The 13,247-nt window shown below is 46.5% G+C and overlaps 1 protein-coding gene across 2 annotated transcripts in view; it reads left to right on the plus strand.

Annotated features, from left to right (window-relative positions):
* Nucleotides 1-13,247, plus strand: part of SYNE2 (spectrin repeat containing nuclear envelope protein 2) — a 518,190-nt gene that overhangs the window by 40,578 nt on the left and 464,365 nt on the right. For both annotated transcript variants that reach the window (XM_075330437.1, XM_075330436.1), the window contains exon 2: nucleotides 8,316-8,432. In XM_075330437.1, coding sequence (XP_075186552.1) covers nucleotides 8,354-8,432 — 79 coding nt within the window. In that variant the 5' untranslated portion in view covers nucleotides 8,316-8,353. The remainder of the gene's footprint in view (nucleotides 1-8,315; nucleotides 8,433-13,247) is intronic.

The following is a 13,247-nucleotide window of genomic DNA, read 5'->3' on the forward strand; positions in this document are numbered from 1 at the left end:
ACATGGCCGAGACTTCAGTACCAGCTTTTTATAGTTTAGTTATAAATATCAAACAGATGCAACAAGGCAGTACTAAGACTGTTATAGGGACTAAGTTACCGTTGTATATCCTACATTTGTTCTGAATGTTTGCTCATATTTAGATAAAGAATTTCACTGAATATTTGAAATAAAATAATATATTTACATAGGAAGCATCCCCTTCTATCAATTAAGCTGCTATTCTAAGCTCCCACATGTCACATGGATGAAAAGTGTAGAAATCATTCTCCTGACCCAGAAACTCTTGTTAATGGTTACTTGTATGGCTGAGCAGAATATACATAAAACTAATTAGTGTATCCGTCATTTCAAGTGACTTTTCAGAATAAACTGTCATATGTGTATACATGCGGAATAACCACGTTTATGGCCATTGATTTGTGTCTTTTATTTTTCATCACCTTTGCTTTCCAGGTTATATTGCTAAATAATTTTTAGCTGCCATTTCTTTTTCCTGAAGCATCTTTTGTGTTGTTTTGGTCATTTTCTGAGTGTTTTGGCCACTGGTGTTTCTTATTTTAGGGTTCTCCTATGGTTTATGTGACGTCTTTTTTTTCACCGTAATTTTAGAGTCATTTTTTCACTCAAATAATGGGGTGTTTGATAGAAGTTCGGGTCTCCATTGACTTTTATGGGTTCCGGGGTGAAGTCTGACATTTTGAACCAAAGTCCGGCTGAACCCAGTGAACCCGAACTTCCACGGTTCCACTCATCTCTACCCTTGACGTCTTCTAATGCGTGTGAAACCACTGAGTATTTCAGGAGGCAAACTCCAGGAAATGGTACCCTTTTTTTTTTTATTTTTGCATCATCTTGGTGACCAGTGCTTCGTCCCCAAACCTGTACGATTATGCAAAGTATTGGAAACAGTCCTGAAGTAACTGCTTTCTAGAACATTTTGCTGCTTTGTAGATAATTATAATATTAGTTACAATGACATACTTACTGGGGAGAATTCTTTTAAAATAATAGGCGGTATATAATTATCCCAAATGTGACTTTTACGAATATGGCGGCAATGGAAAGAAAAATATTACTTATGTTGTGGACAGTTTCTGTGGAAACTAGCTGGATGACACAGGAAAAATAGTTTTTGGTTTTTCTTAGATTTAGCTACTGAGAGACACCCAGGTGACTCATTCCAATAAAATGAAAAAGTGAGAGTGCAGTTGTTTTAGTCCTCCGTGCTTTCCGGAACATGTGCTTGGTTCCTTAAGAACACAGCAGCTATAAATACAGATGCACAAATGTGAGCAGATTTGTTTCTTTTTAGAAATTACTTGAACCTAAAATATGGATTTACTCCACCTCTCGGATCTCTGTAGCCCATAGGTGCAAATCATTTGGAGTCTAAAGGGGGCTTTACACGCTGCGACATTGCTAATGCGGAGTCGTTGGGGTCACGGAATTCGTGACGCACATCCGGCCGCATTAGCGATGTTGCTGCGTGTGACACCGATGAGCGATTTTGCATCGTTGCAAAAACGTGCAAAATCGCTCATCGGTGACATGGGGGTCCATTCTCGATTATCGTTACTGCAGCAGTAACGATGTAGTTCGTCGCTCCTGCGGCAGCACACATCGCTATGTGTGATGCCGCAGGAACGAGGAAGCTCTCCTTACCTGCCTCCCGGCCGCTATGAGTAAGGAAGGAGGTGGGCGGGATGTTACGTCCCGCTCATCTCCGCCCCTCCGCTGCTATTGGGCGGCCGCTCAGTGATGTCGCTGTGACGCCGCACGGACCGCCTCCTTAGAAAGGAGGCGGTTCGCCGGTCACAGGGACGTCGCCGGGCAGGTAAGTACGTGTGACGGGTCTGGGCGATGTTGTGCGGCACGGGCAGCGATTTGCCCGTGTCGCGCAACAGATGGGGGCGGGTACAAAGCGCAGCGTAACTGCATGTATTTACGCAACGTGTGCACATAGCCTTACTGTATCCTGCAAAATATTTTGCAGGATTCCGTTTTTTCCCCATAGACTTGTATGGACGACGGATTATGACTGATGGCCCTGCGTTGCATCCGCCGCGTGACGGATCAGTCGTCGAATGACTGACTGTCGGGCGGCAGGAACGCAGCATGTATCCTTTTGTTTTCACTGCGCATACTCAGCTCTTGTGTGTAATCTTTTGAAATCAATGTTTCTCTCTGTCGGCGGCCAAACGATCAGCTGATCGGCCTGCGGCGGCTTTTGTGAACGATCAGCTGATAGCCCGGTGGCCGGCTACTGTGAACGATCAGCTGATCGGCCGGCTACTGTGAACGATCAGCTGATTGCCCGGCGGCCGGGTGATCAGCTGATTGTTCACAATAGCCGGCCGCCGGTAAAACAGTAAAAAAAAACCCAAACAACAAATTGTTTTTTTGCAGCATCAGTCACACAACGGATTGGAACTGATGTAAAACGACGCAAGTGTGAAAGCAGCCTTATACGATCTGTGCTCATAAATTAGCTGCAAGGAGCACAGAAAAAAAGCTGAAAGAGTCACAAACTCACTGATGGGCTCTCAGTTAACTCTTTCTGTAGCCAGCAGTGTGCTGGGAAACAAGTAGCTTGTAAAACCCAAATGGTGGATTTTTTTTAATTAATCCCAGTTGCAAATATTTATTTATTTACCCAAATTACATGTGTATAAGTAAAAAACAAATGTCCTTTAAGGCACCCATCACCATTATCCCATGATGTTTGTTGCAGCTCTCTAAAATCTCCGTTTTACTCCATTTATGGAGTGATCGTAATCTAGGCACGCGTTCGATATACGCCGAGTCTGCCCTTCTGAAGCCGTCCACTGTTTATATGTGTTTCGTTTCCTCGCTTTTACAAGAAGTGGGCGGATTTAACAATAAAAAGGATCAGTAGAGCAGAGAGTGAGGTCATTATCCGCAGTAGTAATGTGCACATCATTATGGAGAAGGTCTGTCATTAACACTTAGCAGATAAAAGACTCCAGGGCGAAACCTGGAGGTGCAGGAGTGCCCGGCCGCTGAGAAACGACGTGAGATCTTGGAGACAGAAGGAAATGCCCATGCAAGATATATAATCTCCTAATCCTAATGCCACAATATATTGCATACAAATTTTTACTTGATGCTTCAAATTTTGTCCTAAGGACTATCTGCATCATAATCATTGGTTAAAAGTAAATCATGGCCGGTCTTGATACGTTGCGCGTTCCCTAATCTTCCATTGGACCATCTTGACCAGATGATTTGCCACGTTCTCATCATTTCTCAACATGTATAATGGGGGGGATCAACCACTTTCTTTGATAAATTTCGGAAATCTCACAAGACCAAAAGTAGAAATATTAGTTCACATTTGTTACTCCCCCCCCAATGTGAGTGGCATTGGTAAAATGTGGATGGGCAGTCCAGAGGACGCTATGGCTTACTCTTGGGCACTGTGGTGGCATTGGGGCTAGCTATGGAATTGTTATGGCTAAACTGTGTTAAATTTTGGGCAGTGCCCCATTGCGACATTCCAACTGGTGACTGTCAATTAATTTACGACCAACTGTAACCGCAATGCTCATCTCAAAAAAAGTAATCTAATCTAAGTAGAGGTGGCAAGAAGACCAGCCAGAGACCTGGATTCATCTTTGGAGAAGTGTTATGGCTAAACTATGTAAAATTTTGGGTAGCACCACAAGGTGCCCCATTGCGTCCTACCAGCCGATGAATGCACATTAATTTACGACCAACTGTGACCGCATTGCACATCTCGAAAAAAGTAATCTAAGCCAACTAGAGGTGGCAAGAAGACCAGCAAGAGACCTGGATTCATCTTTGGAGACGTTTTATGGCTAAATTGTGTTACATTTTGGGTAGCACCACACAGTGCCGCATTGCCACCTTCTAACCGATGACTGGCAATTAATTTACGACCGACAGTGACCGCGATACGCCTCTTAAAAAAGTAGTCTCATCCAACTAGAGGTGGCAAGAAGACCAGCAGGAGACCTGGACTCCACTTTGGAGAAGTGATCTGGTTGGGTTATCGGTTGCTGGTCAGATGTCACTTTTCTTCTATAACTTCAGTGTTGTGCACACAAGGAACTCGCTTGTAAAAATTCTACCATTAAAGAAACTCTAAAAAGAATGAACATATCCACTGCAATGTAAAAACGATTTGCCATTCACATGTTCAGTCTTTCACACTTCTTTTGATCGCTTCAGGTTTCCAAGGTGGCCTGACCACATTTCTGACCAATTTGTGGCTCTGAAATAGATGAGCAAAGGCAAGTTGAATAAATATTTTTTAGTTGCGCGACTTTTCGCTATGTAGGCCTAGTCTCTTCTTGCATCATCCCCTGACCCCTCCCCACGGTTGGACATACTCAACCCAGCTAGGATTCTAAATTTGGATCTACAGACTTAAAAACACTCAAAATTGATTCTCGATTAACCAGTCATGTCACCAAAACCAGTCACCTTTTAATCGTCTTCTCCTGCACCATTAAGCACAACTCAATAATCTATAAAACATTTTTTACAAAACCACTGAAAGAAAATGTTGCATGCCGGCTACCGGCTGCCGGTGACCGCTTTACAAGGTTTTGGTGTACCGTACAGCTAATAAGCAGAACAGAGCTCCCGATTTGCAGGTGTGAGTGTTTCTGAGCATTGCAACCTGGGTTTAGACCTTCAAAAAATCCTTTAAGCTGATGAGATTAGAACTACAATGCCAGCAGAAATCAGGATTAAGGAGATCAATATCGAAATCTTCTCTTAACCCTTTGTGGTGTAGAACAGGGCATCTCAGACTTTTGATGCAATGTTGCATGCTATCCTCCCTCCCAAACACCCCACCAAAAAACTGATTTAGTACCGTAGGATAGTCCCACTTTCCTTACTGAATCTGCTGCTTTTGTGCCAGCCAAGGAGGTCTAATAAAGGGTTCTTCGTCTAGCAAGTGATACTGGGCACAAGAATAAGACTTTACCGGGATGCAGGAGTCTACTTGTAACTCCCTTCCTTTGGTAGGAGCTTAAAAGATAAGTTGACCCAAGCCACTGTAGATGCCATTGTGGACTTTAAATGCATAGCCCCGACAACGCTATAGTTGACTCTTGGGCACCAAGGTGGTGTTATGGCTAGTTGTGTGAATATCAAGGCTACACATCGTTCAAACCAAGCCTCCATGTCCATCTAATTCACTGGTCTAGACATCACCATAGTTCAACTGATTGAGACCTAGAACGAGAATAATTTTTGAGATTCCCTGGTCCAGAATGGCCGGTAGACCAAGTGTTGGTATTAGAAAGACCTCCTACTCATACCTCATACTACAGAATATATACCCATATCAGAACGTATTGGCTACCTGGCTGTTATAGTCCCAATCTACCATAGTGGAAAGGTCCGGGACTGCAGACAGTGATCCAACATGCAAGGAACACTTAGATGTCTTAGGCATGGCCATCATGTTTGGGCTTTTTTGGAGCGTGACAAGTGTTCTTTAAGGCAACCATCATCTTCTACTTTGGGCTTAGTGAGGAGGGGCTGTGCCCAGGCTTAAAAGTGGCTAGTTCAAGAACTAAACCCCCTTCCCGTTACAATCTGCTCTCACCCTCCCTCCTCCCTTTTTCTTAATTTGACTGTTCTGTGAGATTAGTTGTCCTCTGTGTTTTGTCTGTCACAGTAGGGGAGATGGTCCTTACCAGAAGTGTCCAAGTTACCACATGTCCATGTCATATAGGGTGGTTGTGGCATTTCGGTCACAGAATTTTTACTTTTAGTGGGAATAAGTAATGTAAAAGTATGGTCTCATTCAGACGTCCGATTTTTTTTTTTTTTTTTTTTTTTTTTCATTTGAGGAATAATGAAACGTTTTTTGTCAGTGCTCTAGATCCATTTTTTTTCTTGTTCTATGTGTCCGTTTTTCCATCCATTTTCTTGCATGCAAAAGAGAAAAACAATTTACAAGCTTTTCCAGCCTATTAAATAGATAGGACTCAGATGAGACATGGATGACAAACAATTGATGTTGGTTTTTTTTTTTCCACTAATCCATAGTTTTGAATGGGAATTGTTATGCTCGAGGGGTGTGCAAGGGGTTAGTGGATCCTCTGAACCGAAGGTATCAATCACTGGTCTGGTGGAGCAAACTAGAACGGCTACCAGGTTTTCACTAAAGCCACAGGACGTGGTGATTGACACACATGCTGGTAGGTAGCCGACAGAGGCAGCCCCAGAGGATCAACGGTACCTCTGCAGCTGGTGCCACAGACCCAAGCAGTCTCTGGTTGTAGAAGCAGCAGCAGTGGATGTCATAGGAGCGGCTGGTATGGATACTTGTGGCAGCGGATATCGTAGGATTGACTTGAGAGGATTGTTGTGGCAGCGGATATTGTAGAAGGCGACCGGCATGGACACTTGTGGCAGCGGATATCATAGGGCGGAGTAGATAGTTGCAGCAGCATCAAACTTGTCATGCACTGAAATACAGATAAGAATCAGCACACAGCACAGTAACAGCTGTGTTAGCACAATAGACCCGAACACTAGCACAATATATAACTTGTTGCCTAGGCACCTCCCTAAAGGGGAAGGTGCCTTAAATACCCACTGCCTCTCAGCCATGCTGGGAGGCACTTCCTTGTCAGGGTGTACTGGCCCTTTAAGAAAAGGGGCATATCCATGCATGCACCCTATGGGGAGTCCCAGGAGGCCTGTGCAGTGTGTGCAGGCCTTGGGAAACAGCAGCATGGACCCGGGGCGGAGCAGTCACCACTGGGCAGCCAGGAAGGTGAGAGTGCTGGCATCCCCACCGGAGGAGGGAGGCAGGACAGCGTGGGTATGTCGGATTGAGCTTTACAGGAATGTTTGATCAAAAATTAACAAGCCGCTTTCTCATTCTGCAAAAAAACAGATATGTGAACAGCACCATAGACTATTATTATTATTATTATTAATAATAATATATTTATAGCGCACCATTGATTCCATGGTGCTGAACATGAGAAGGGGTTACATACAGAATACATATACAAATTACATGAACCAGACTGGTACAGGGGGCCCTGCCCTTGTGGGCTTACATTCTATAGGATTTTGGGGAGGAGACAGTAGGTGGGATGTTGGTCGGGCGGCAGTTCCGACACGGTGGTGAGGTGGCAGCTCTGGTGGTGGTGACGCAGTGGGGTGGACTATAAGGGAATGTAGTTTATCCATAAATATCGGATACCTGAATGAGGCTGTAGTACCATCTGGATGCAGCCCCCACTCACCTTTTTAAGTACAGCTTTAGTTATAAATAACAGTAGTTTTTCCTGGGTTATGCTGCTTTCACACATCCGGCTTGAGCTCTGCGGCTCAATCCGGCTGTGCAAGCTATGCAACGGATGCGGTGAAAACACCGCATCCTTTGCATAAGTTTTTCCCATGCGGCCCGTCCGGTTTTTGCCGCTTGCGGCATGCTACTGAGCATGCGCAGTGGCAAAAACCGCATGCGGCGGCCGGATGCGGTTTTCTGCCGCATCCGGCCGCCATAGGCATAAATTGAAAAATGCGCCGCATCGGCCGAATGCGGCGCGATGCGTTTTTTTTTTTGCCGCACAAAAAAACGTGCCAGGCAACGTTCCATCCGGCCGCCGCATCGGCTAAATCTGCCGCATGCGGCAAAAACTGGATGGAACGCAAGGCCATGCGGCACAATGCGGCACTAATTAAAGTCTATGCAGAAAAAACGCAACCGGCAGCAAAAAAAAACAGTTGCGATTTTCCTGCAAAGTGCCGGATTGTGCTGCATTGCAGAAACCGGAGGTGTGAAAGCGGTCTCTTGTGGTTCCCAAGCGTTTCTTAGACAAGGAACCACAATGAAGCAATCTCGCCAATTCTTATCTGTTTCCTCAAGGCCATAAAATTTGATCACCCGCCTGTGTTCTGATCCACCCTGTCCTCTTTATGGCTAAATCCATTTGGCCAGAGCCTGTAGACCAACCTAGATCAGGTTGTCTACATCCTGAGGAACTATGGTAGAAGAACCCAAAACTTCCCCAGAACTAATTTCTACAGTATAATAACCCCCGAGATACATTTTGTAACCTTGACTTGCATAATGTGGCTTGTGTGATCATCCCTGCTGTCTTTTATTTGCTTTAGTTTTATACTTGAACCTGAGACTATTTATCTATACATTGACAAGAGCCAAAGGGCAGAAAGGGTGGAGATCTGATGTTTTTCATGCTGATATTTCGCCTTTCTTTTTTGCTTTTACATTTCGCTTTTTACAGTGAGTGTGAAGCTTAGCAGTTCTTCTTCTGTCTCTATTACAGACGCGTCCAGGGTCCACACCTATGAGGTTTACAGCATCATGTCGTCGGACAGTGGATCCTCGTTGTCCGCAGCAGAGGATCAGCTCGCCATAGACCAGCGATATCTTGTTCTACAAGGTAACTTCCCTAGTTCTGTGTTTTATATAACTAAAGCTCGAGACAAATTAATAGCTAGAGTCCATGTGTTGGCTACATGATGGTATACATGCAGCCCAGATTGCTTTAATGGATGAGGAGAGGTAGGGGGTCCATATGGTGGCAATTGATTCACATGACCCAGTCCAGCAGCCAGGGCAGTGAATATAGGTTACACAAACATAAGAATACAGCAGCACTTTGGAAGATATGTGCAAACCTAGAATATATGAAATTTAAACTGCATTAATGCTATATGGACTATAATTAGAAAAATGTAGGTAATTAACACATAAATTGGCCAATTTATGTGAGCCCATCAACCACGGCAAGGTGACTTTTCTTTGAAGGGACCCTAACCTAAATGTCGTAATTATAGGAGCCCAGAAAGCTGCCTACTGCGTCCCAGCGTTAGCCGGTTTGGTGTGACATCACGCTGCAACGATGATGCTGGACATGGTGTCAGCGGGAAGGGGTTCCCTGGGCTCTCATCTGCGGGCACAGATCACCGTCGTGGCCACTAGATTTGGCCCTGCAAATCGATTTGCATCATCTGTAGTATGGAGCCATGCTGCCCTGCATCATCTCTAGATCTCCTGCCTTCCCTGTCTCATTCACTGGGTGTTGGCAAGTCGCTGTCAAAAAAACACCAAAAAGGTCCAGTTACGGGTGCAGCTATATAGACACCAACGTGCATTTTTTTTTTTTAGTCGAGGTATTGCAAAACTTATAATTTATTTTAATATTACATTGTTGGATAATTCTTTCCAAGATGAAATAATCCAAACTTTTCCTTAGTTGCTATAACTCTGCAAGCCGCTGTTTATGGCAGTGTACAGTCTGGAAATAGGACAAATTATCATAGAAAAAAGAAAAAAACACATAAACCTGTTTGTGTCTTCTATAGTAAATAAGTTGTTTTGGGTAATTAGGTCACTACTTGCTTGTATTGTAAGGGAACTTGTCAGCGCATTTTTACATATGGAAGTAGTAGTATGGATGCATAGGTGCTTGTCCCTTAATAAAAATGACATCTTGTTTGAAGAGATCCGAGGTGCCAGTTAATGGAAATATTGGGGTGAAACCATATGCAAATGAGGCTGGAGTTGTACTGGAAGAGGGTCAATGCACATCCAGACTGATTTGATACACTAAATGTCTTATAACTGGCACATTGGATCTCTTCAAACAAGGAGTCATTTTTATTGAGTGGACAAGCACCTATACAGCTATACACCCGTACTACTACTTCTATATGTAAAAAAACATGTGACCAGGTTCCCTTTTTGATTAGGTCCTTAGTAGTGATGAGTGGACACTACCATGCTCGGGTGCTCAGTACTCGTAACTAGTGATGAGCGGGCACTACCATGCTCGGGTGCTCAGTACTCGTAACTAGTGATGAGCGGGCACTACCATGCTCGGGTGCTCAGTACTCGTAACTAGTGATGAGCGGGCACTACCATGCTCGGGTGCTCAGTACTCGTAACTAGTGATGAGCGGGCACTACCATGCTCGGGTGCTCAGTACTCGTAACTAGTGATGAGCGGGCACTACCATGCTCGGGTGCTCAGTACTCGTAACTAGTGATGAGCGGGCACTACCATGCTCCAGTGCTCAGTACTGGTAACTAGTGATGAGCGAGCACTACCATGCTCCGGTGCTCAGTACTCGTAACTAGTGATGAGCGGGCACTACCATGCTCCGGTGCTCAGTACTCGTAACTAGTGATGAGCGGGGACTACCATGCTCGGGTGCTCTGTACTCGTAACTAGTGATGAGCGGGCACTACCATGCTCAGGTGGTCAGTACTCGTAACTAGTGATGAGCGGGCACTACCATGCTCAGGTGCTCAGTACTCGTAACTAGTGATGAGTGGGCACTACCATGCTCAGGTGCTCAGTACTCGTAACTAGTGATGAGCGGGCACTACCATGCTTGGGTGCTCAGTACTCATAACTAGTGATGAGCGGCCACTACCATGCTCGGGTGCTCAGTACTCGTAACTAGTGATGAGCGGGCACTACCATGCTCGGGTGCTCAGTACTCGTAACTAGTGATGAGCGGGCACTGCCATGCTCAGGTGCTCAGTACTCGTAACTAGTGATGAGCGGGCACTACCATGCTCGGGTGCTCAGTACTCGTAACTAGTGATGAGCGGGCACTACCATGCTCGGGTGCTCAGTACTCGTAACTAGTGATGAGCGGGCACTACCATGCTCGGGTGCTCAGTACTCGTAACTAGTGATGAGCGGGCACTACCATGCTCGGGTGCTCAGTACTCGTAACTAGTGATGAGCGGGCACTACCATGCTCGGGTGCTCAGTACTCGTAACTAGTGATGAGTGGGCACTACCATGCTCCAGTGCTCAGTACTGGTAACTAGTGATGAGCGAGCACTACCATGCTCCGGTGCTCAGTACTCGTAACTAGTGATGAGCGGGCACTACCATGCTCCGGTGCTCAGTACTCGTAACTAGTGATGAGCGGGGACTACCATGCTCGGGTGCTCTGTACTCGTAACTAGTGATGAGCGGGCACTACCATGCTCAGGTGGTCAGTACTCGTAACTAGTGATGAGCGGGCACTACCATGCTCAGGTGCTCAGTACTCGTAACTAGTGATGAGTGGGCACTACCATGCTCAGGTGCTCAGTACTCGTAACTAGTGATGAGCGGGCACTACCATGCTTGGGTGCTCAGTACTCATAACTAGTGATGAGCGGCCACTACCATGCTCGGGTGCTCAGTACTCGTAACTAGTGATGAGCGGGCACTACCATGCTCGGGTGCTCAGTACTCGTAACTAGTGATGAGCGGGCACTACCATGCTCGGGTGCTCAGTACTCGTAACTAGTGATGAGCGGGCACTACCATGCTCGGGTGCTCAGTACTCGTAACTAGTGATGAGCGGGCACTACCATGCTCCAGTGCTCAGTACTGGTAACTAGTGATGAGCGAGCACTACCATGCTCCGGTGCTCAGTACTCGTAACTAGTGATGAGCGGGCACTACCATGCTCCGGTGCTCAGTACTCGTAACTAGTGATGAGCGGGGACTACCATGCTCGGGTGCTCTGTACTCGTAACTAGTGATGAGCGGGCACTACCATGCTCAGGTGGTCAGTACTCGTAACTAGTGATGAGCGGGCACTACCATGCTCAGGTGCTCAGTACTCGTAACTAGTGATGAGTGGGCACTACCATGCTCAGGTGCTCAGTACTCGTAACTAGTGATGAGCGGGCACTACCATGCTCGGGTGCTCAGTACTCATAACTAGTGATGAGCGGCCACTACCATGCTCGGGTGCTCAGTACTCGTAACTAGTGATGAGCGGGCACTACCATGCTCGGGTGCTCAGTACTCGTAACTAGTGATGAGCGGGCACTGCCATGCTCAGGTGCTCAGTACTCGTAACTAGTGATGAGCAAGCAGTACTGTGGCACCCTGGACAAGCCAGGACGTCACAGGTACTGCAACAACACACCCTACACTCTGGTTAGGAACTGAACACCTGAGCATGGTAGTGCTCACTCATCACTAGTTACAAGTACGAGCACCCGAGCATGGTAGTGCCCGCTCATCACTAGTTACGAGTGCTGAGCACCTGAGCATGGTAGTGCTCGCTCATCACTAGTTACGAGTGCTGAGCACCTGAACATGGTAGTGCCCGCCCCGCTCATCACTAGTACTGAACACCCGAGCATGGTAGTGCTCGCTCATCACTAGTACTGAACACCCGAGCATGGTAGTGCCCCCTCATCACTAGTTACGAGTACTGAGCACCCGAGCATGGTAGTGCCTGCTCATCACTAGTTACGAGTACTGAGCACCTGAGCATGGTAGTGCCCGCTCATCACTAGTTACGAGTGCTGAGCACCTGAGCATGGTAGTGCCTGCTCATCACTAGTTACCAGTACTGAGCACCCGAGCATGGTAGTGCCTGCTCATCACTAGTTACGAGTGCTGAGCACCTGAGCATGGTAGTGCCCGCTCATCACTAGTTACGAGTACTGAGCACCTGAGCATGGTAGTGCCTGCTCATCACTAGTTACGAGTGCTGAGCACCTGAGCATGGTAGTGCCTGCTCATCACTAGTTACGAGTACTGAGCACCTGAGCATGGTAGTGCTCGCTCATCGCTAGTTACGTGTACTGAGCACCTGAGCATGGTAGTGCCCGCTCATCACTAGTTACGAGTGCTGAGCACCCGAGCATGGTAGTGCCTGCTCATCACTAGTTACGAGTACTGAGCACCCGAGCATGGTAGTGCCCGCTCATCACTAGTTACGAGTACTGAGCACCCGAGCATGGTAGTGCCCGCTCATCACTAGTTACGAGTACTGAACACCCGAGCATGGTAGTGCCCGCTCATCACTAGTTACGAGTACTGAGCACCCGAGCATGGTAGTGCCCGCTCATCACTAGTACTGAACACCCGAGCATGGTAGTGCCCGCTCATCACTAGGTATGAGTCCTGAGCACCCGAGGAAAATTTATATCAGCTTTTCAGAAAAAATTTCTGGTTGCAAAAAACCATATGGGTCCAAAGTCCCCTTGGTAAATGGAGCAGCAGTGAGCATGTGTGACCACTATTCATTAGCTTGCCATAGAAGCGGTGGTCGCACATGGTCACAACCATCCCATTCAGCCAGAGATCTGTGGATATCTAAGTAGCCAGATGCCTCCAGGCATTGTACGCTGGGAAATACTCCCGGTATGTACCTCAAACGTAGCCATAGACTCAATGTGCGCCAAATTTTTGCTTCTGTTTGGGGACATGGCCACGTGTAATATTA

Source organism: Anomaloglossus baeobatrachus, chromosome 12 (genome assembly GCF_048569485.1).
Source record: "Anomaloglossus baeobatrachus isolate aAnoBae1 chromosome 12, aAnoBae1.hap1, whole genome shotgun sequence".
NCBI classification, from domain to species: Eukaryota; Metazoa; Chordata; class Amphibia; order Anura; family Aromobatidae; genus Anomaloglossus; species Anomaloglossus baeobatrachus.